The sequence below is a fragment of the Neofelis nebulosa genome, chromosome 10 (genome assembly GCF_028018385.1).
Source record: "Neofelis nebulosa isolate mNeoNeb1 chromosome 10, mNeoNeb1.pri, whole genome shotgun sequence".
In the NCBI taxonomy this organism is placed as follows: domain Eukaryota; kingdom Metazoa; phylum Chordata; class Mammalia; order Carnivora; family Felidae; genus Neofelis; species Neofelis nebulosa.
The window spans coordinates 76,360,737-76,386,333 of record NC_080791.1 but is presented as its reverse complement, the minus strand read 5'-3'; the positions used below and the strand labels follow the sequence as shown (position 1 = coordinate 76,386,333).

At 39.7% G+C, this 25,597-nt stretch overlaps 1 protein-coding gene across 2 annotated transcripts in view; it reads right to left on the bottom strand.

Moving 5' to 3' along the window:
- NELL1 (neural EGFL like 1) overlaps positions 1-25,597 on the bottom strand; it is an 891,388-nt gene that overhangs the window by 721,691 nt on the left and 144,100 nt on the right. For both annotated transcript variants that reach the window (XM_058688463.1, XM_058688464.1), the window contains exon 5: positions 1,224-1,320. In XM_058688463.1, the coding sequence (XP_058544446.1) occupies positions 1,224-1,320 (97 nt within the window). The remainder of the gene's footprint in view (positions 1-1,223; positions 1,321-25,597) is intronic.

Below are 25,597 nucleotides of genomic sequence, written 5' to 3'. Positions count from 1 at the left end.
ATTAAAGCACTTCCTCAAAGAGGTATTTTCACCCCTATATTCATTGCCACAATACTCACAACAGATAAAACATAAAAAAATTTAAGTATAGGTCAACAGATGAATGGCTAAAAAAGTTGTGGTACGTATACAATAGAATATATTCAGCCACGAGCGAAAAAAATCCTGCCATTTTCAACATTTCCGAATTGACTCGGAGGGCATTATGCAAAATGAAATAAGACAGAGACAAACAAATACTGCATGACACCACTTATACGTACAATCCAAAAAACGTAAATTCAGAGAGACAGTGGAATGCTGGTTGCCACGGGCTGGGGGAAATGGGGAGATGCTACTCTAAGTATACAAACTTCCAGATATAACACACATAAGGTCTGGGGATCTAATGTACAACATGGTCATTATAGTGCCTAATCCTGTATTATGTAATTGAATTTTCCTAAGAGAGTAGGTCTTAAATGATCTCATGACAAGAAATGATAATTATGTAAGATGAGGGAGGTGTTGGTTAATACTGTTGATAATCATTTTGCAACATACAAGTCTATCAAATCTAAAAGTTATACATCTTAAAGTTACGAAGTGTTATAGGTCAAGTATATCTCACTCAAATGGGAATAACAGAAAAGACATTTTCAAATTCTTGGTACTGGCAGACATCCCTCCCTCTGGTTTTCACTTTTCTCCACATATTTGGCCTCTAAGAATTTCCTTTCTTCTAAGTGCAATGATGGGTCTTCAAAGATTTTTGTTCCGTTTTATCCAACATTTATAGGCATTCTGAAGCAGAATTTTTTAAAATATCTATTCTACCGCAATGCCAGAAGCAAAAGTCTGCCATTCTATTGAAGAACAAGACTTTCTTAAAATTTCATGAAGTTTTTAACTTCTTCATTTTATCAATGTATCCTGTTTCTATAAAGTATAATAACACAGTTATTGTATTACTCTCTTTATAGATAAGAAGAGCAAAAGCTCAGTGTCCATGCACCCCAAGATTCTGAGAATGGAAGCCAATTTGAAGATTATCCTGTCTCCCAGAATTAGGTCAGTCAGAAACATGTGGAGGATGATTTACACTATGCATCATCCTATGCAATCTTGAACAAATCACTCAACTCTGCCTAGTTTCAAAGCACCTACTTCATAGAATTGTTCTGACAATTATTCGTGTCAAGCACATAGAAAACTACATGGCAGAAGTAGAAAGAAGTGCTTACTTTGAATAAGCCATGCTTTTGATTGCGTTGACCGAGCCATACATTGCTTCCTGGGGGAAGGTTGGTTTCAGGAGGGTCTATCACACGTTCATAAATCCTGTAGAGGCAAAAACCACAGTTACTAGTGAAGAGGCCCAAAGGAGAACCAAAGGGTATGTATGTTGTTTGAAGCACTCATGGCATTACCTGCTGGTGTGGAGAGATAGAAGCAGTATGTGGCACATTTCAGATTATGGGTAACATGAACGTAGGGATCTACTTCCTGACAACACTTGGACACGTTAACTGGACCTCTGTTGGCTTTCTATCGTCACCCTTTGGGCAGGGAAAGGAGGAAGAAAACATTTTTAACTGTCTACTTTGAGTAATAAACCTTACACATGCTCTGTGAGTAAAGTGGTCTGATCCACATTTGCAGGTGAGAAAGCTGAGGTTCAGAGAACATAAATGGGTCAACCAAGTTAAGACAGGGAGTAGTCAAGTTGGGATGAGGATCTCCCTCTTCCTGGCTGCAAAGCCCAGGTACACCCCTTTGCACTCTACTCCTCCCTGACTTTGGTTTATCTAGCTGCTCCTCACTTCTACATTCCTCTTAACAGAAGAGTAGTAGTTGCCCACATGACAATATCCTTAGTGAACAAAATCATACAACCAATATTTATTTATTGAGCACTTTTTTTTAATGTTTATTTTTGAGAGAGTGTGTGCGCAAGTGGAGGAGGGGCAGAGAAAAGCCCAAAGTCGGCTCCACACTGACAGCAATGAGCCTGATGTGGGGCTAGAACTCACAAACCACAAGATCATGACCTGAGCTGAAGTCAGACACTCAACCAACTGAGCCACCCAGGCACCTCTTTTGAGTACTTTTTTTGATACAAGCTCCACACAAGGCAATGAGAGATAAAATAAGCCAGACCTACAAAATCCTCCCCTCAAGGAGCAAGAAAAGAAAGTTCTGTACGTGAAAACAAAACCTTCCTAAGATATATGAAGACAAATAACTTGGAGGAAGCAACAGCCCCAGGATCTTTGAAGGTACCCACAGAACCTAATGAACAATGGTATGGTCTCAATTGTTCTGCCCTACTCACAAATCCTGAGATCTTTGCTCTCTTTAGAAATAGTCTCTGCGAACACCAGCTGATCACAGGCCTCCACCTCACCTCTACCAAGTGCCTCTCAACACTGTCTCTGCTGAGAAGGGGAAGGAAGAGCTTGCCTAAGAATTCGACTTATCCTTAGATGCTCAGAAGGTTCTGGATGGGGTGCCATAGAGACCGTAGACGAATTTCAATTCCTCCTGATGGTCTATCCTTCCTTGCCCTCTTCAGTACATGCTCAGAGCAGTTGCGCGCGGAGCCAGCTCCAGGTACTTCCAGAGTAAGGAAGTTCTGACAACTCATCAGGTCTCCGTGCTGGAAGGGAGCTGACTGTCCTCTGCCAAAGAGTGGCACATTCCTCCACTGGTTCTCCAAAGGCAAGAACTGAGAGACCATCCAGTTGAGTCAAGGCCAATGAATGAGTGTGACAGTTGGGAGTCGGGAGCAGTCACACTGCAGCCTTGGAACTTCGCTGTACTGTCCATCACTCTCTTATTCTCCACTAGAAATGTGCTATTTCCTAATAATACATGGAAGGTATTCAATGGAGAAAGCTCTAAATATATCAGCTCCATCTCTACTAATTATCTTTCCATTATAAATGGATGCTCAAACATAAGCAAGGAACAATTCTCCCTTAAGAAGGCAGGGTGTGTTTTCTCCACAGGAATGCAACCTTTTTCACATGTTAGAATGAACAATTTTAGATGAAACAACCTGTCAAAACTGCTTTAACCGAAGAAGCTGTTATATATCCTCCCTTAAAAAAGGATTTTTTTCTAATATTCACAAAAAACTAAGAGCAAGCCAAATTTACAACAAAAGAGAAATGCGTAAATTACAGTAGATCAGCCTGATGTAATTTACTATGGTCATTAAGAGTGACAAATATGCAGGTTGTGAAATATGGGAAAGTATATACAAAATAATTTCCACTGGAGGAAAGTGGCATGCAAAATTATTTACGAACTATGGAGAGAACAATGCAAAAATTATGTTCCCTGTTGGTGAAGTTCAGAAGAAACCAGAAAGAAATAGAAATCTCTGTATTTAGGTAAAGAGTCAGAAGCATAATTTTCTGTAAGGGTGCTTCACTAACACAATGCAAAACATTGTCAAACTATTTATCTGAACCTTTCATTGTGAAATGTTTGCATCTGTTGGAGGAAGAGCTTTCAATTTAATGCTTTCTTTTTGATTTTCGATACGCCAGAAGGTGAGCTCCAATGAGCAGACGAGGCCCGTAATCACTGGTTTATTAAGTGCATGAAGGAAGGCAGGATCAAAAAATCAACTTCCATCATGCCTTATCTTCGCAAGCATAATCGTTCCTTCTGCCTTAGAAATACTGGGCCTCAGACGCTTGCTTTCTCAACCATCAGCCCAAAGCAAGGCAGGGACCCTGATGCCTGTATCAAAGGTGTGTGCTGATTTCCAGTGTCACATAGCCCCCATCAGGATCTTCTCCTGATGCCAAGGAAAGTCTGCTGGCTGCTTTCCCACCAGCCTGGCCAATTCACTCCAAATGGCAGACCTCACTGGAGAATTCCATGTAGCAGGCAGAAACAACGAACTGGATTCAGACATAGCAAAATGAAGAGAGCTTTCAGTTTTAAAAAAATAAAAATAAAAATACATACCCACACAGGGGACCCTTATGTGGAAAAGCAGACAAACCCAATTTAAGGGACATTCTATAAAATGACTGCCTGTACTCTTTCAAATGCCCATGTCATGGAAAGCAAAGACTGAGGAACATTTGCCAATTAAAAGAGACCAATGGGACATAAAAAATAAATATGAGACAGAATCCTGGCATGGAGCTGAGAGCAGAAAAAAATAAATCCTATGCCCAAGATTAGTAGGAACTTGGTGATACTGGAACTGTAGATTATATAACAGTATTGTACTGATGTTCAATTTCCTGATTTTGAGGCTTGATCATGTATATTTAAGTGTCTTGTTCTTCACTAATATCCACTGAAGTATTTAAAGGTAGAGTCATGATCTTTGCAACTTCCTCTCAAAGGATTCAAAATAATGATGTGCTTAAGTACAGACATATGTAAACACATTATGTAGAGAGAGAAAAAACAATCTGGGCAAAGAGTGTATGATTTTTTTGTGCCATTCTTAATAGTTTCTTTTAATATTAAAATTATTTTAAAATATGGGGCGCCTGAGTGGCTCAGTCGGTTAAGTGTCCGACTTCGGCTCAGGCCATGATCTCATGGTTCGTGAGTTCGAGCCCCACATTGGGCTCTGGGCTGACAGCTCAGAGCCTGGAGCCCGCTTCAGATTCTTTGTCTCCCTCTGTCTGTCCCTCCACTGCTTGCACTCTGTCTCTCGCATTGTCTCAAAAATAAACATTAAAAAAAAAATTTTTAAGTTATTTTAAAATAGTTTTGAGACTACAGTAAAAAAGCCGAAGGGTCTGTAATGTATACAGACTAAAAATACACACATTTAAAACAATTTTATAGCTATTAGACAAAGACACATACAAATTTAAAGCCCCACATAAGGTATATGGTAGTGTTTTCCTAAAGGAAAGGCAAAGGGAGGAAAAAGTGAACGAGTGAAAGATGAATGACTGAATGAAGCAAAAGTATTGTGCAGACTACTGCTTTGATAACACATCATAAACTAAGAAATAAAATGATCACATCCCTATCTATTCCTCTTTTACAAAAGGAATTATGCCACCAACATGCCAAATATAATCAGACTCTTCACAGAAGGGCCGACCCCAGGGGTAGGGTTTAGGTGGGCTGGCTCATGCAGATAGGGCACAGTGATCTGTGATCTGTCACTTAAATCTAGGATCACCCAATTCAAATGAAAAGTCAAAGCTAATAGAGTGAACTCCTTGGTTTCCAATGTTGTCAGGAAATGGAAACTTGATATTCTAGTATTTTGTTTAATGAGGTTTCCTTCACATCAGTATCGGATTGTCTATCATCTGTGTGACACCGTGTTGGCTACGGGAACGCACATGGCAAAATTAATGTGGCCAAGTCCTTGTCCTCGGGTCAAATGCCTGAGCCAGGAAGACAGCATGCATGCACACACCTTATTCAGTGAAGTGCAATGATCTATGAAAGCAGAGAGAAAAACAGATTGCTGTCTGCCATAGTCAGAAAACACTTTCAAAGGCGGAAACACTGGAGCTCAGGTTTGAACGGAAAACAAAGTGTAGCTAACACACAGACAGAAACAGCCAGCACTTCTACAGGCACTTAACGTGTACCCAACTTCTTTTCCCCTACAAATTCATTCAAAGAACATTCACTTCTGTTTAACCTTGTTAAAGTTGTACAGCAAAGTAACAGCTTATTTAGATACTAATGTAGATTAAAAACAATTTTTGGACCAAGTGTATTTTCTATGATATCCTAAAATTTCAGTATTTTCATTTAGTTTTAAAATATTCATTAGCTTCTTTTAAATGCTTTCAAGCCATAAGTCAAACTTTTCTATATTACTCTAAATTCTAAGCAAACATCCTACGATCTTTTACATTCTTCCACAATAGGTAATTCTCTGACATTTACACAAGTTTGACTTCTGTTGAAAGTTCATCATAAATTCATTTAAGACTGGAAAAAGACTCAGCAAAGAGAGGTAGATGATTTGCAAAGTTATTACAGTGTGTGTGGATACACAACCACTAAACCAATACCAACAAAGAATGCACTTCCTTTTTTAGGAGTAAAATATGACAGGCCACTATTCCTAACACTTTTGCTTCGTCCAGTACTAGGCACATTCCTAGACCATTTGGCACCTGAACTGGTTTTAGTCAATCTATAGGAAAGGTTTCTGGGAAAATGAAAATAGCAGCAATGAGCAGGGGCCCGCACTCTAAATTCTTATTTCAGACTGTCCTCATGCATCCTTATCAAAATATATATCCTGGAATATTACTCAGCCATCAAAAAGAAATCTTGCCATTTTCAATAATGTGGATGAAGCTAGAATGTATTATGCCAAGCGAAATAAGTCAATCAGAGAAAGACAAATACCATATGATTTGACTCATATGGGCAATTTAAGAATTAAAACAGATGAACATATGGGAAGCGGGGGGGAGAGGAAAGAGGGAAACAAACCACAAGAGACTCTTAACTACAGAGAACCAACAGAGCTGGAGGGAAGTAGGTGGGAGATGGGCTAGAAAGGAGATGGGTATTAAGGGCACTTGTGATGAGCAATGGATGTTGCATTTAAGTGATTTATCACTGAATTCTGCTCTTGAAACCAATATTGCACTATATGTCAACTAAAATTTAAAATATAGATAGATAGCAAGAAAGCAAGCAAGCAAGAGTCTTTATCCTGACTGCCCTATATGTTAGTTCTTTACCAATCTCTGAGACTTTCCCCACCTGGATGACCTATGTGGCCTTACATTCCAGCACTTCAACATAGGACCACGTACCTCACACTACTCACTGGAGTCTCTAGGATTTTGGTCCTGGCTGAGCCTGCTTTCTCAGACCTCCCTGCCAAGGAAGAAGGCATTGGTCTTTGCTGGTACCTCTAGGCCCAGCACTTTCACCCTCAAGTGGCACCTGCACTTCCTAACTGCTACAACCGCTAAACATCTGCTGCGTGTGCAGTAAATAAAACCCCCAACACAACATTCTTGCACCTGCTCAGTGGTCTCCTTCACCTGGACCTTCCCTGACCATCCTATATAAAGTAGCTACTAACTGCTAATCACTTAGCTTATTCTCTTATCAAAGCAAGTAAGTCTCCAAAATTGTCTTAGCTCTTTGCTGAATGACTATCTCCTCCTACCAGAAGCAAGAAAACCTTGAAAGCAGGGACCTTATCAGTCTTATTTAAGTCAGTATACCTAGTATCTGGAAGAGGGATAGTCAAAGAAAGTGCTTACTCCATCTATTTAATGAATAAATGAATTCTCCCTAATACTATCTTCAGAATAGGAGGGCTATAGTTATACAAGTGCTACAGTAATACAGCCCAGAGTTCATGATGAGCAATGAATGCATGAAACTAAGTAATATAGACTGAAAACTCAGGTGGTCAAATGACATCTTTCTGCAGATAATATAGTTACTGGAAACAAGTGAAACATGATGACCCTTTTCAAGGGTCTTCTTCCACTAATCCCCAGTTCATGAGATCTATACAAGGCAGCCAAAAGAGCAAGATGAACCCCTCTCAGCTTTTCATCCACAAAAAAGATTGGGATAGCAAGTTTGAACCATAGGGCAGATCACTAACAGGAAAGCCAGACAGAAGAATAGGAAAAATAGTAATGTGAAAATTAATTAGGTCAAGCACAGTCCTTTTAATAAGCACATGATTTACTGCTTAAATCGACTGCATTATAATCGGTTCAAATTAGTTCATGTTCCCATAGGCTATCCGACACAAATAATGTATTTACTCTGCAATCATCTAAAATCTACCCACCTTTATGGCTAAAGAAAACCCAATTCCCATTTAGTCATGTTTGTAGGCCCTGCACTCAAATGAGATCCTGCCTCTTAAGCTATATGCGGAGAATTATGGGAATTTTGCATGCCATTAGTACATATTGGTATTTTAACATGTATCTAATTTCTAATACAATACCATGCAAAATTAAACATCCAGTCAAACATAAAAACTGCTTGAGAGGAATGAACAATGCAAAGAGTAACTGACACTCCTTGTCAAAGTCACTCACTGAATCAAGGGCTCACATCAGAAATTTTCTTCACAAGGTACAACCTCTCTTTATTCATGACTTTGGTTAAGAATGCCCTCCCTTCCCTAGCAAGTGTCCCATCCACTTAAAAGATCAGTCAATATTCTATGAAGAACTCGATTTTCTGTTAACAGATAAAACCCTCAGAGTTCTATACAAAGCAATGCAGTGGTTCAACAATACTACTTATGAAGGAATATTGAATTTCTATTTACCTGGATGAAGAAAGACCTCTGAAGCGACACCAGGGTACCTTTCCCAATTATATACAAGAATTCATTTCCAATGTAAACCATGTGAATCGACATGTATTATGCCACTGTTTAATAAGATAATATGAAGCCCAAATGGCATGCTAAATGAAGCAGTTTATCTTGGGCTTTGCCTTGAATTCAAGAACGTTCACGCTCTTCCTCAAGAGGAAAGTTACAATGACCTTCCCTTGCTAGACAGAGCCTCATCCTCCCCTGCCTCTTAGCTGGCACTAGTGAATACCAAGGCACTTTTTGGAGAAAGTTCCCTATAGAGAAAACAAGGCAATTCCCATGCTGTTCCCCTCCTCACTAAAAGGTGGGGAATGACCTTGCACAGGAGGCTAAGTCCCTCTTTGGTCTTATGGTAAGAAAGGCATAATACAACCTTTCTTTCCAGTCTTCACATCATAGGGCAAATGTGAGAACAGATTTCTTCATGTAGACTGGGGGGAAAAAAGGCATCTATACTATCATTAGCAGTATTCTTGGCTCTGACAATTGCTGAGCATTCATGGAAATCTACAAAATACTTCCTCAAAACTTACCTTGACAGGAGTGTCTGCCAACTATGTACATTGGTGAGCTACTTGTTGAATTTCCATGTCAGGTTGTCTGGCTGTTAATTATGTGCTAATATGGAATACATATCACACAGCGATTTGTACCAAAAACAACAACAACAACAACAAAAACCATGAAATGAAAGGAATGCCCCAAAAGAGGAGCTCTGCAGTCTCCTCCTACCCATCTGTTTAGCAAAAACAGCTGACAACAAATGACTAGATTAAAAAATATACCTCTGGCATTATACAGGAGAAAACAGACTAGACAGGGAGATGGATTATAGAAATGAATAGAGTATGCCCCCAACATGTAAGAACTGAGTTCCGAGCTAAATCCATACAGAGCTCAGGAGCAAGGACAGTAGCAGGGCTCAGCAGGTTTCCAAACTGTTCCTTGCCAGCTGACTGCAGAGTAAATACAAATGCAAAAGAGGCAGCAAAGTTGAAATCTGGAAGGAGATACCTTTGTTGTGGTAAATAAGGAAGGCAGCAGTTCAAATTAAATTAACAAATACTTCTGGGAGACTTTGCCAGAAAAAGTCTCTCCAGAGAGAGGAGAGGTCTTCCCAGAGACAACCAAGTCCTCAGGTGACCTGCTTCATCCACTTAGAAAACATGTATCAAATTCATCCCTCTTCTGGGTTATTATCCAAAATATATGAAGAATGTCTACAACTCAAAAACAAAACAATAAAGCAATAACGAGATGGGTGGCAGACACGAATAGACATTTTTTTCAAAGAAAACACAGAGATGCCAAACAGACACCTGAAAAGATGCTCAACATCACTCATCACGGAAGCGCAAATCAGAACCACAATGTGATCATCTCACACCTGTCAGAATGGCTAAAGTCAAAACTAAATAACAAAAGTTGGCAAAGATATGGAGAGAAAGGAACCCTCATGCACTATTGGTGGGAATGTAAAATGATGCTGGCATTGAGGAAAACAGTATGGAGACCCCAGAAAAAATTAAAAATAGAATTTCCATATGATTTAATAATTCCACTGCTGAGTATTTACCCCCCAAAAATGAAAACACTAATTCAAAAAGATACATGCACCCCCTGTGTTTATTGTACCATTATTAACAATAGTCAAAATATGGAATCGACTGAGGTGTTTAAGCACAGATGAGAAAAGAATATGTGGTATAGGGAGTTAAGATGCAGAAGTGCAGGACCCTGGGCTTTCCTCATCCCTCAAACACAACCTAATTGAGGTCGGATCGCTTGGAACACCGGAGAAATCGATCTGTGGAGTGGCAGAAGTGTCTGCATAGTTGGAGGGAGACAGAGGGGCGGGTGCAAGGTGCATGGAAGTGAATGAGGGGAGGGAGAAAAATGGCAGTGCCGCAGAGAGGAGGGAACACTTTCTGTGGGGAGACAAAAGTGAGAGAAAGTGAGAGAAAGAGAGAGGGGTTGAGAAAGGGCAGCACTGAGTTCGCACAAGAGGAAAATATCTCTAGACCACGGACTGGGGAATGAGAAATAGTGAACATCACAGATATTTTGTGTGTGTGTGTGTGTGTGTGTGTGTGTGTGTGTGTGTGTGTGTGTGTGAAGTGTTTAGAGCTCAAACTCTGAGGTTTTGGGAGTTTAAGAGTTTCTCTGGAGCAGAGCTATGGTGCGCACCCCTGGGGAGGAGGGTGCTGATCCCAGAGTGCACAATGTGGTGTAGACACCTCCATGACACACTGGGAGAGAACATTCCCCTGCTTCCTGGAGTACTTCTTGAAGAAAGTATAGAGCCTCCCCAAGGATAAAAGACCCTGCAGGCACCAGCAAAAGGCCTTTCATTGGCAGGGGACAGAGGCACATCAAGAGAGACAATAACCTTTCCTGCTTTTAGTGGTGCTACACATGGATTCCACACACTGTGCAGGTGTATTTTCAGGGACAATGGACATTAGACACAGTGCAGAAAGGCTCTACCCCAGAGGAGGCAGCAGACTGCACGGTGCCTGGTCCATGAAGACTTTGGGTTTTTAAATCTGAGCCTCACACCCAAGAAAAAAAAATGCAGGAGGGGCGCCTGGGTGGTTTAGTCAGTTAAATGTCTGACTCTGGCTCAAATCATGATCTCACGGTTTTTGAGTTTGAGCCCCGCGTCAAGCTCAGTGCTGACAGCTCGGAGCCTGGAGCCTGCCTCAGATTCTATGTCTCCCTTTCTCTGTCCCCCACTGCTTGTGTTCGTTCATTCTCTCTCTCTCTCTCTCTCTCTCTCTCTCTCTCTCTCTCTCTCTCTCTCTCTCTCTCCCTCCCTCCCTCCCTCCCTCCCTCCCTCCCTCTCAAAATAATAAACAAACATAAAAAAGAAAAGAAAAAGAAAAGAAAAAAAAAAAAAAAACAAGAGAGTTATGCCACAAGGCAAGCTGGCTGCCCTTGCTATTCTGTGAGGGCTGCCTGAATACTGAGGGGTTGAGATCCCCGGTCTGGGGACCAAAGACTGGGGTGGCATCATTTTCACCCCAACAGCAATCCAGTGGGGCTTCAGAAAGCAGCACAGCAGCCCCCAGTGTAAGTAGGAATTACTTACACCAAACCCTGCCCCGCAACCCCCCTCTTGCTCCATGCCTGGCAACTGTTTGTTTACTGGAGCAAGACTGACTCTGAACCAATGCAGTGGGCCTCTCCTCCACAAACAGGTATAAGCAATATATCTGAACAAGAATTTAGAATAACTTTCATAAGACTATTAGCTGGGCTTGAAAAAAGCATAGAAGATGCCAGAGAACCCTTGCTGCAGAGATCAAAGACCTAAAAACTAGTCTGGCTGAAATTAAAAAAAAAAATGCTGTAACTGAGAGGTAAAAACCATCTGGATACAGTCACCACAAGGACTGAAGAAGCAAAGGAGGGAATAGGAGATACAGAAGATACAATTATGGAAAATAATCAAGCTGAAAAAGGGGGGAAAGGAAATTATTGGAACATAAGGAGAGACATAGAGAACTTATTAATTCCATGAAACAAATCAGTATCCATATCATAGGAGTCCTAGAAGAAGAAACATAGCAAAAACAGGCAGGTTTATTTGGACAAATTATTGCTAAAAACTGCACTCACCTGGGGAAGTCCAAGAGGCAGAGAGAACTCTCGGTCAAAATCAACACAAACAGGTCAACACCATGACATGAAACTTTCAAAATACAGAGATAAAGAATGAAATCTGAAAGCAGCAAGGGATAAAAGGTCCTTAACTTACAAGAGTAGACACATAAGGATAGCAGCAGACCTGTCCACTGAAATAGGGCAGGACAGAAGGGACTGGCAGAATATATTTAATGTGCTGAATGGGAAAATATGCAGCCAAGAATTCTTTATCCGGGAGCCTATCAGTCAGAATAGAAAGAGACAGAGTTTCATCAAACAAAAAATATAGGAGTTTTTGGGTACTAAACCACCCCCGCAAGACATTTTAAGAGGGACTAGAAAGGACCAGAGAATATCAGCAGAAACACCAACTCTACAGGTAACACAATGACACTAAATTCCTATCTTTGAATAATCACTCTGAATGTGAATGGACTAAATGCTCCAATCAAAAGACAGAGTATCAGAATGCAAAAAAAAAAAAACAAAAACAAAAACAAAAACAAAAACAAGATCTATATGCTGTCTACAGAGACTCTTTTTAGACCTAAAGACACCTGCAGATTAAAAGTGAGGGAATGGAGAACCAACTATCATGCAAATGGACATCAAAATAAAGCCATAGTCTTATTAATACCAGACAAACTAGATTTTAAAACACAGACTGTAACAAGAGACAAAGAAGGGAATTAAATCATAATTAAGGGGTCTATCTATCAAGATCTAACAACTGTAAGAATTTATAACCCCAACTTGAAAGCACCCAAATATATAAATCCATTAATAACAAAGCAACTCATTGATAAAGTCCCCTAATATTATGGTATTATTAAAACCCCCACTTAACAGCAATAGACAGATCATCTAAGCAGAAAATCAACAAGGAAACAATGGCTCTGAATGACACACTGGACCAGATGGATTTAATAGACATATTCAGGACATTTCACCCTAAAACAGCAGAATACACATTCTTCTCAAGTGTACATGGAACATTCTCTAGAACAGATCACATATCAGGTCATAAGTCAGCCCTCAACAGGTACAGAAAGATCATACCATGCGTATTTTCAGATCAAAATGCTATAAAACTGGAAATCAACCTTATTAAAAAGTTTGGGAAGTCCTCAAATACACTGAGGTTAAACAACATCCTACTAAAGAATGAATGGATTAACCAGGGAATTAAATAATTAAAAAATACATGGAGGCAAATGAAAATGACAACACAACAGTCCAAACCCTTTGGGATGCAGCAAAGGCAGTCCTAAGAGGAAAGTGCATTGCAATTGAGGCCTATCTCAAGAAGCAAGAAAAGCCCAAAATATACAACCTAACCTTAACACCTAAAGGAGCTAGAAAGGAGCATCAAATAAAGCCTAAAGCCAGCAGAAGGAGGAAAAGAGCAAAAATGAGAACAAAAATAAATAATATAGAATCAAACAAAAACAACAAATCAATGAAACTAAATGCTGGATTGTTTTTTTAAAAATAAGCAAAATAGGGGCGCCTGGGTGGCGCAGTCGGTTAAGCGTCCGACTTCAGCCAGGTCACGATCTCGCAGTCCGTGAGTTCGAGCCCCACGTCAGGCTCTGGGCCGATGGCTCGGAGCCTGGAGCCTGTTTCCGATTCTGTGTCTCCCTCTCTCTCTGCCCCTCCCCCGTTCATGCTCTCTCTCTCTCTGTCCCAAAAATAAATAAAAAACGTTGAAAAAAAAAATTTTTTTTTTAAAAAAAATAAATAAAAAATAAAAATAAGCAAAATAGGGGTGCCTGGGTGGCTCAGTCGGTTAAGCGGCCAACTTTGGCTCAGGTCATGATCTTACGGTCCATGAGTTCGAGCGCCACGTTGGGCTCTGTGCTGACAGCTCAGAGCCTGGAGCCTGTTTCAGATTCTGTGTCTCCCTCTCTCTGACCCTCTCCCGTTCATGCTCTGTCTCTGTCTCAAAAATAAATGAACGTTAAAAAAAAAAATTTTTTTAATAAGCAAAATAGATAAACCCCTAGCCAGACTTATCAAAAATAAAACAGAGAGGACCCAAACAGATAAAACTACAAATGAAAGAGATCACAACCAACATCACAGAAATACAAACAATTATAATACTATGAAAAATTATATGCCAAAAAACTGGGCAATCTGGAAGAAAGGGAAAAATTCCTAGACACTCATGCACTACCAAAATTGAAACAGGAAGAAACAGAAAACTTGAACAGACCTATAACCAGCAAATAAATTGAATCATTTATCAAAAATCTCCCCCCAAAAAAGAGCCTGAGTCCAGATGACTTCCCAGGGGAATTCTACTAGACATTAAAAGCAGAGTTAAAAGTTATTCTTCTCAAACTGTACCAAAAAATAGAAATGGAAGTAAAGCTTCCAAACTCATTCTATGAAGCCAGCATTACCTTGATTCCAAAAGCAGACAAAGAATTATACTACAAATGAGATTTACAGGCTAATTACCTGGATGCAAAAATTCTCAACAAGATACTAGCAAATCGAATCCAACAATACATTAAAAGAATTATTCACCATGATCAAGTGGGATTCATTCCAGGGCTGCAGGACTGGTTCAATAATCACAAATCCATCAATATAATAACCACGTTAATAAAAGAAAGGATAAACCATATGATCCTCTCAACACATGCAGAAAAAGTATTAACAAAATACAGCATCCTTTCTAGATAAAAACCCTCACAAAAACTGAGACAGAAAAAACACACCTCAACATCATAAAGGCCATATATGGAAGACCCACGCTAATATCATCCTCAATGGAGGAAAACTGAGAGCTTCCTCCTAAGGTCAGGAAAATGACAGGGATGTCCACTCTCACCACCGTTGTTCACCATAGTACTGGAAGTCCTGACCTCAGCAATCATACAAAAAGGAATAAAAGGCATACAAATTGACAAGGAAGAAGTTAAACTTTCACTCTTTGCAGATGACAGGATACTCTATGTGGAAAACCCAAAAGACCCCATCAAAAACTGCTAAAACTGATATATGAATTCAGCAAATTTATTCAGGATATAAAATCAATGTACAGAAATCAGTTGCATTTCTACATACCAGTAATAATGCAACAGAAAGAGAAATCAAAGAATTGATCCCATTTACAATTGCACCAAAAATCGTAAGATACCTAGGAATACCTAGAAGACATTTGCAAATGACACATCAGATAAAGGGGTAGTATCCAAAATGTATAAAGAACTCATCAAACTCAACACCCCCAAAAAACAAATAATCCAGTGAAGAAATGGGCAGGAGACATGAATAGATGCTTTTCCAAAGAAGATATACAGATGGCTAACAGATACATGAAAAGATGTTCAACGCTGCTCATCATCAGGAAAATACAAATCAAAACCACAATGAGATACCACTCCACACCTGTCAGAATGGCTAAAATGAACAACTCAGGAAACAACCAAGGTTTGCAAGGATGCAGAGAAAAGGCAATGTTTTTGCACTGCTGGTGGGAATGCAAACTGATGCAGCCGCTCTGGAAAACAGTGTGGAGGTTCCTCAAAAAATTAAAAATACAACTACCCTATGACCCACCAACAGCACTACTGGGAATTTATCCAAGGGATACAGGAGTGCTGATGCATAGGGGCACATGAACCCCAATGCTTATGGCAGCCCTTTCAACAATAGCCAAATTATGGAAAGAGCCCAAATCTCCATTGACTAATGAACGGATAAAGAAGAAGTGGTATATGTATACAACGGATTATTTCCAGCCATCAAAAATAATGAAATCTTTTCATTTGCAACATTGATAGAACCAGAGTGTATTATGCTAAGTGAAACAGAAATATCATAGGATTTCAGAGCAAGACAAATATCAGAGAATGACAAATATCATATGCTTTCACTGTTATGTGGAATTTAAGAAGATAGATGAACATAGGGGAAGGGAAGGAAAAATAAGATGAGAACAGAGAGGATGACAAACCATAAAAGACTCTTAAATACAGAGAACTGAGGGTTGCTGGAAGGGAGGTGGGGGGTTAAATGGGTGGCGGGCATTAAGGAGGGCACTTCTGGGGATGAGCACTGGGCATCATGTAAGAGATGAATCACTGGGTTCTACTCCTGAAGCCAAGACTACTCTGTATGGTAACTAACTTGAATATAAATTTTAAAAGTTTAAAAGAAATTTTTAAGATGCTTTAGAGTAAAAATATACATATATATGTGATATATATACACACAACGGAATGCTATTCAGCCATAAAAAAGAATGAAATCTTGCCATTTGCAACATGGATGGATCCAGATATAATGCTAAGCAAAGTGAGAGAAAAAGAAATACCATATGATTTCACTCGTGTTTAGAAGCAATAGCTGAACAAAGAAAGAAGAAAAACAAAAAAATACAGACTCCTAAAAACAGAGAAATGGTAGTTGCCAAACGGAAGGGGGGGGAATGGGTGAAATTGGTGAAGAAGGTTAAGAATATACTTATGATGAGCACCGAGTAATGTACAGAACTCTTTAATCATTGCATTGTACACCTAAAACAAATACTGTGTGTTAATTGTACTTGAATTTTTAAACAATTCATACCTTTATTACCTAAATTTTACTATCTCCATTTTCTTTCCTCATCTGGGTCTGTATACCAAGGGTATTTTTCCTTCTTAACCATATTTTATGCCCCTAATATCTCTCTCCCACTACTTCTTACCAACCCTTACTATCTGCCTAAAGTTTGTAATTCAGCTGTTACCCCAAGTTGATGCTGACTGTGGATCAGGGTCAGAAAACCAGCTCCAGTAGGTCTGTCCTATTTTGCATTCTTTTTTACAGTTTAGTTATTTGAGACAAAGAGAAAGTGAGTACAAGTGAGGGAAGAGCAGAAGGAGAGAGAGAAAATCCCAAGCAGTCTTCACGCTGTCAGCACAGAGCCCGATGTAGGGCTTGAACTCACCAAGCTGAAGGACACTTCACTGACTGAGCCACCCAGGCATCCCCTATTTTGCATTTTTATCTATGGTTTAGCAGTGCAATACCAGATGTGCTTGAGTTTCTGGGAAAATAGAGGAGTTGGTGTGATTCTTTCAATCATACTAGATTTAGAGTAATACCACCAGGGTTAAAAGAGACATTAATAGGCAGGAATTAGAGCCAAATAGAATGAAATTAAACATAATAAACTGAAAGGTCCCATGCTTAGGGACCGTGCTTGTCAAAGACAGAATCTGAGATCTAAGACTTAACAGACATACATACTGAAAAATATTTAGCCATTATGGCCAAAAGTGAGTGGAGATAAGGCTGTCAAAAAGGGTGTTGCAATCCTAAACTGTACTGTAAGATAATTATCTCATTCTAATCTGAGGCAATCTGTCCAGAAACCATCACATTTAGGTGTAGAAACTTCTGATGCTGAACAGGCACACTTTACTAAAAACCAAGTAAGACTGGGAATGCCTTGTGACCCAAATCAAATGATGAATGGTTCAAAGAATAAAGGACGTTCAGTCTGAAGATTAAGAAATAGCATGATAAAGTCTTCAATTATTTGGAGGATGGTCATGTGAAAGAGGGATTAGACTCATTCTATGTAGCTAAAAGAGGTAAAACATATACCAACAAGTGTAAGCTACAAAGAGGCATTTTTGACTCAAGATAGGAAAAAAATGTCTAACACAAAACCCAGAGGGAAGTAACAGCCTTGGTAGGCAGTGAACTGCCAGTCTCCAGAGGGTGTCCCAGCAGTGCTGCAGGACCACTTACCTGGCAAGCATAGTAAGGCTCAAACTCAGACACTGCCTAAAATGTCAGAAGAGCTGCGTAGGAGTATCTACTAAATTCCAGAACTTTACATACTTTATAATCCTTGAAATAACCCTAAAAGTCAGGCATTGGCATACTATACTCAATTGACAGATGTTCAGAGGTTAAATGACCTGCCTAATAACATTCAATAAATAGTGAAGCCTAAATTCAAATCGAGATTTAAATTTCTACCATGCCATAGTGCTTTATAATTCTCTATGGATTCTGTTCTTAAAAAGTCAAACACTCAACAAGGAGCTTAACAGAAGATACAGAAAGATCATTGGTCTATAATCAGAAAACCTCCATTTGTGTCTTACCTAACTAATTATTTGCACTTTGTGACCTGAGGCAAGTTACGGAACCTTTCTGGACCCTCAGTTTCTTCAAACTTTTAAGAAATAATACCTATTGCACAGGTTTTCAATGAACACAAAACAGATAATCTAAGTAAAACTATGTTGCAAATTATAAATGCTTTTTTAAAGGAGATTATTAATGTTATTAGGTAAGATCAATGCTCTCACCTTCACAGAACAATCTAAAAGATATTTTAATTTGAAACATTTTCAGGAAAAAAAAAAAAAACCAAAAACCTCACGTAAGCCACTTGGCTCAACAGCTTTGAAAACAGTACCCAATGTCAGCTTTACCATTTCAATAAGAGCATGGGGCAGCAACTTGAAAGGGGAGTGTGTGTTTCTTAAATCATTCCCCTATGTGTTGCCAATGATGGCACTCTGAAGCCATCGTCAATGGCCCCATGTTTCCCATGAGTTAAGACAAAATGCACTGCTTATAGCATTCGATTATACCCTAGGCTAGCTGCCTCCAAAATATTTGCTGATACTCCTGAATGGGTGACAATTTAGTCTAACGGCATTTTATTATTCACCTAGATGAAAATTTAAATGTTATGTTAAATGCCTGCTGCTCACACAAAGCACACATTGGTAACCAGGATTCTCAGGGTCGGAAAAGGACATTGAAGGTCTTCTGATCCAATGTCCATCTGCTACTTGTTATGTTAATACATAAACACCCAAAAGCCATCTGTCATGCATAGAGTGTATGTGACATCCTCATGTAACGTTTTAAAGCTTCACAGAGCAAATGGATGTCTCCCCAAAGGCTTCATGATTGACCATTTCCAAACAATCCATGTGAAATGTACCAGGGTCTAGCAGCTATGGTAAGGGACCAGGGGAATATTTTTCTCTCTCCATGAAGTCTGATACAATCAATCATAGATCATTTCTGACCCGTAACCTTAGCATTCCCAAGATTCAAGCAAACAGGGATCTGTATTCTTTGACATTTTTACTTTTTCAGACCTTTGAAAGCACCAATAAAGTCCACAGGCAGGTCCCAAATCTAAGGAGACATGACAACCTAGTAAGTTTTTGAAAGATACAGATTCCTAGGATCCTCATAAAACCAGACTTATAGGTACCAGCCTGGCCTCACTGTAGAAAAGAATCTCTGATAGAAGCCTTATTTGATATTGTGTTCCCTCAAGTAACAAAGTCAGGGAACTCCTCCATGGGTCTGTTTCTAGAGATTTTTCTAATTAAACACAAACAAGAAAGCAGTACAAAGAAAACTCCAACATCCCATCTCTTTGGAGTACGTACAAATAAACAAAAGTTTCCCTGATCATGCTCCATTAATAGCTATGTAGATGATAGATGGGTGGATAACATACAGGCAGACATTTAAATTTTGACAAGATTTTATCCCTGACCTCCTGGAGCCTGTATCATAGCGTAGATGAACAATAAACAACAAGCAACATGATAATTTCAAATAGCGGCAAAGGCTATAACTAAATTAGGTTGAGCTGGATATCCCCATTTACCCCCTCCAGATACAGTCTTTGCCCTTCTTTGTGCCAAAGCAGACGTACAGGTTTCCCCCCCTGGATTCCAGCTGGCTTCAGCCAAGGGAAAATGCCATCAGGAGGACAGGGAGAACTCACATTGAGGTATTAACATGTAGAGCACTTAGTGCTATGTGCCAAGCACCATGCTAACTTAATAATGGTAGCTACTCCTATTAAGACCAAAACTAATGAAGAAGGCCCTTGAATCAGTGGTACTTTCATGTTTTGTTTTGTTTTTCTCTCAGTGGCTGTCTATAGCCTTCCCAATATAAATGTGTCAATACAAACTTGATTGTTTTTTAATAATGTTTACAGAGAGGACAACTCATGGGTCTTGACTTCTGCTTTGCAGCAAGTTCTCTGAATTATTCATTTAGTTTGGGCCCCTTTCTTTTAAAAAGTAATTGTCACCTTCTTGAGAGAAATTTTTATTTTTTCATGCTATCAGTCCTGTCAGACTTTAGAAGTTCACAGTCACCAAAGAGCAAAGCCATTTAGATAAAATTTCCTGTTCTGAAGGAAGACTTTTGTTATTAAATGTGAGGCATTCAATAGTAACTGCCAGCTGTTTAATCAAAAAGTTATTGTTCATTGTGGAGGAAAAACTGGTGTCTGGAAAACAATGAGGCTACAGCTCCAAGCTCAGGAAGTGTCTGATGGAGTTTCAAACCCCTTTCAAACTCCGTCTAATCATTTAAACTGCAAGGCCCTGTTTCTGATAAGGCGTTTCATGGGAGATGAACAAAATCATGGAAACGACTGAGATCTCCCACTCACCTCCTTAATTACCCCCCTTTCCTGGTGGCCCCTTCCTGTTCACATTACATGGTATAAATTCAAGCCAGTTTTCAGAGAGGTCTCAAATAAGGCTATTAGTAAGGACATGCAGGGGACTTCTTTAATTCTGAAATTAAAATCTATGGTAAAATTTAAGAGGGTGAGAAAATTATGAGGGGAAAATTTGGCATACGAACAAGAAAAGAATGTTTTCAGTAAGACTAATGGGAAAAGAACAGGTCCAAGAATAAGAAGGACTGTATTGTAAATTCTAAGTTTAATCCATACACTTAGGATGTGGCCTGATGGGGGCGGGGGTGGGAATCACTTCATCTTCCTGATTTCCTCACCTTTTACATAAAGAAAATGATACCTGTTCCACTTATTTCTTTTAGGCTCAATGACACACTATACAGTAATTGCTTTGAAAACTATTGCCCACTACTGCTATGAAACGGTTAATAATAATAATTCATATACAATTTATCCATTTGAAGTGTACTTCAATGTGTTTTGGGGGGTATATTACATTATTAACCTTACATTGTCATTAAATAGTTAACATAAAATTTGCCATTTTAACCATTTAAGTAATTCAGCGGCATTAATTACATTCACAATGTTGTACCTCCACCATTTCCAAAACTTTTCCATCACACCAAACAGAAACCCTGTTCTCCTACCCTTCAACTCATTAACCTCTAATCAGCTTTGTCTTTATGAATTCAATTACTATAGACATTTCATACAAGTAGAATCGCAGAGTATTTGTCCATTTGTGTCTGGCTTATTTTACTGAGCATAATGCGTGGGCCAGCACTGCAATCCTTTTTATAAAAAGCTGAAAATACATTCCATTGCATGTATATTCCACACTGTTTACCCATTCATATGTTAACAGACATTTGAGTTGTTTCTGCCTTTTACTATTGTAAAAAATGCCACAATGAACATTGGTATGCAATTACCTGTCCAAGTCTCTGCTTTCAATTCCTTCCATGTATACCTATGAATGGAATTGTTGGGTCACTTCGATTTTTTGAGCAAAGACTAAATTCTTCCACAGCAGCTGCACCATTTTACATTCCCACCAGCATTGTATAAGGGTTCTAATCTCTCCACATTCTAACAGTTATTTTCCTTTTAAATTATAGCCATCCTAAGGGTATGAAGTGGTATCTCAGGATTCTGATTTACTTTTTTTTTTTTTTTTTTTTTTAAGGATGTTGAGCATCTTTACATGTTCTAATTAGCCATTTGTGTATCTTCTTTGGAGAAATTTCTATTCAAATCCTTTGCCCATTTTTCAATTGGGTTGTTTGTTGAAGAGCTGTAAGGTTCTTTATTCTGGATATTTAACCCTTGCTAGATATAATATTTATAAATATTTTATCCCCTTCTGTCTTTGATGCACAAAAGTTTTTAATCTTAAGTCCAACTGATTTTTTTTTTTTTTTTTTATTGCCTGGGCTTTTAGGTGTCCTAGCCAAGAAATCATGGTCAAATTCAACAGCATCAAGATTTTCCCCTATTTTTTCTTCTAAGAGTTTTATGAATTTTAGCACTTACCTTTAGGTCTTTGATCCATTTTGAGTTAATTTTTATTTTTTACGTTAATTCATTTATTTTGAGAGGGAGGTGGATCGGGAGGGGCAGAGAGAGTGAGAGCAAGAGAGAATCCCAAGCAGGCTCCACACTGGCAATGCAGAGCTCAACATGGGGCTTGAGCCCATGAACCATGCCATCATGACCTGACGCAAAGTCAAGAGTCAGACCTGAGCCCAAGTCAAGGGTCGGATGCTGGGGGTATCTGGGTGGTTCAGTTGGTTAAATATCCGACTTCAGCTCAGGTCATGATCTCAAAGTTTGTGAGTTTGAGCCCTGCATTGGGCTCTGTGCTGACAGCTCAGAGCCTGGAGCCTGCTTTGGATTTTCCATCTCCCTCCCTCTCTGCCCCTCTCCAACTTGCGCACTGTCACTCTCTCACTCTCAAAAAATAAACATACATTAAAAAAATATTTTTAAAAAGAAAAGAAAAGAGTCGGATGCTGAGCCACCCAGGTACCCGTGGGTTAATTTTTAGATGCGGTGAAAAGTAAGAGTCCAAATGCATTCTTTTGCAAGTGGATTTTCAGTTTTTATAGCACCATTTGTTGAAAAACTGTTCTTTCCTCATTGAATGGTATAGGCACCCTTTTTGAAAATAAATTGACCATATAGGGACGGGTTTGTCCGGGTTCTCTATTCCATTAGTCTATAGGTCTATCTTATGCCACTACCACACTCTTTTGATTACAGTTTCATAGGAAGTTTCGCAGTTGAGAACTTTAAGTCCTTCAAATCAGGTTTTTTCATGTTCATTTTGCCTTTCTTGTATTACAGTTACAAGGTTGAGTTGTGGACCAAGAGCTGGGACCCAACTCTTCTCATCTACTGGCTAGGATTCAGTGATTTACTTCATAACATTTCCCCACTCCTCCTTTTACTACTGCTACTATTACTACTGTTAATAAAAAATTAACACTGACTAAGTGCTTACTATGTGCCAAACACAGATCTATGTACTTTCCACATATTACTCTGATTAAACCCATGATGTGGGATTTTTTTTTTAACAAATAATAAATCTGTGGTTCAAATAAAATAGGCAAAGGAAAATAACTGCAAACAGAGGATCTAGATATGAACACAGTCAGGCTCTAATTATAGCCTCACTCAAACCACTGCTGATTCTACCTTCCTCATTTCCCCGTAAGTCAATTTTGCCATATTCAAATCCTCTAACAATTGACCTGTGTCTTTGCTTCTGTTAGGGCCCTGAGGATTTGAGGTCTTAGAATTGTGGGTTCATGCCAATCTCTTCAATGCTGTCAAAAGAATACTGGCCATCAGCTCCTTTAAGGCCTCGAATTCTCTTGCCTGTCCAACACAGCCACTTATGCAAAGGATTCTTTCCCACATTTGTTCACTCACTTAATTCAACAAATGCAAAAACATCTGGCCAGGTGCTGGGGACACAGTATTATAAGAAGACAAGTGGAAGTTGCTAACGCTATTCACTGGAGATGAGGCTATGGGTCAGAAAGAATGAGACATCATAAAATTGTAAATAGGTAAATGATTGTGATTTCACACAGTGGAAGTCCTTTAGAGACAATAAAAGAGGAGGAGATGATTGACTTCGTAAAGACTGATCATGATCAGCTAGAGTCAGAGCTACATCCCTCTCCAAGTTCAAGCACAAGACCTTCCAAAGCAATTTCCAATATAAATGCCACTGCCATTTCTGTTTAGCAACTAGTGTCAGATTATCACAGACACAATAACTGGATTTACTCTTGCCATTGCTGCACTCTCAATAGCGAAAAACAAGAGCCAAAGGATCGGCCTTTTCATCTATGTCTCTTAGCACCATTTTGACAATTTCCTCTTTTTTCACCACATAATTATATTTACCAAAGGCCTTATCTGAAAGTCCATCTTACAGAGGCTAGTGTCATCACAAAATAATTTGTAATTGGAAGGGATCTCATCTGTATTCTGGAAGAATTGGGCTTATAGATTAAGATGAATGGAACAGGAGGTCCCACAGGCTCAGCTTTGAAGGATAATCTGTTGGGTCCAGTCTCCCTGTCAAATATGCCTCTCATTAACTGTGCTGGAGAATCAAGGAAGGAGGCAGAGCCCTCTCTGGAGACCTACCTGCTCCATCCTCAAAGCTTTCTGCTTTCCCCAAGCTCCTGGCAAATCACAGTGCAAACACCTCACTGTGCACATTTTACACAGTTTCTTCCTGCTGGGTTAGAAGAATAATTGCCACCTCACTTTTACTGATGAGCAACCCCGGACTCAAAGAGGTTAAGAAACTTGCCCAAAGACACACAGCTATGAAGTGGTAAAGGCAGAGAGTGATCCGGGGTCTCTAACTTTGAACCTATAACAATCAGGATCTTGATGGAAAATATAGAGGTAATTTGGTAATCTGAAGTGAGTATAATAAATTGATTACTTATAGAAGTATGAGTGGAGAGTGGATAAACTACAAGGGATGGTGTACAACCACAGAGTTTATAAAAAGGGGGCTAGGGAATCTCTCTTCTGGGCATGAAAAGGCCCACAAAGGGCTATCTGATACGGCCTGTGGCTTTCAGTCAAGAGTCTCAGTCAGCCCAAGATGACCCCACAGAAAAAGAGGTAGGGAAACTGAGATCTTATCCTCTCTTCCCTCTCTCTCACCTCCTTCCTGTTTTTCCTGCTGATGAAACTCAAACAATCTAAATGAAGAAGAAACCTGCTGATGCGAGCCACACAGGTCAGCCTGACAAGACATAGCGAGTGAAAAAGAGAGGGGAGACAAAGTTTCTGGAAAAGCGAACGAAAGATACTTAGCCCAGACTCCAAAGCTTTTTCCACCACCCCCCCCCCCACTGTCTCCCCCTTGAGGGAAGACTGGAGCCAATACCTAAACACACTCCCTTCTGAAGGTGACATTTTAGTTAATCCTCATGATTGCTCACCTTTCAAATAGGAGATCACCTTTTTTCATTTGCCACTTGGCAAAGATGAGCTTTAGGGCAAAGCTCAGTCACATAACTTCTATGTTGAACAGTTTCATGGATTCTATAAAGGCTGTATTCTATTCTCCACTGAAATCTAGAATCCAGATTTCAGAGTTACTCCAAGTGAAACCCTCGACCCATCTGTAAATGTCAATTCCATTGCTGCCTGGCTCACACTCCAGCAAGGTAAGCAGCACCCCCCACCAAGCTGGGGATCCCATCTACAGCTTAAGTATAGTGAGGAAACAAGATCCAAGTACAGCAAGGAGTCAGCATCAGGGAATCTGTGAAAACCAAGGTCTGAATCTCCCCCGAGGGCAGGAAAGGGCTGTGCTGCCAGGGGGGTTGCCAGGGGTTAGGGCTGGCAGGGGTGCCCTGAAGATCTGAGGTCAGTAAACAGAAGGAAATCTAACGATTTGCAAAACTGATTGTGTAAAGTTGCAGACATCAAAAGCCAGAGACCAGTGGACCAAGAAGGTAAGAGCTAGGAGCATGAGGTAGTGAAGAAGGGGAAGGCAGGCCTGGGAAGAAGCTGCAATCAGGCACTGGCTTCCATGGGTCTGCCATTGCACTTCACGTGGAAGGGGAAGCAGCCACAGACAGAAGCCACATTTCCCATAG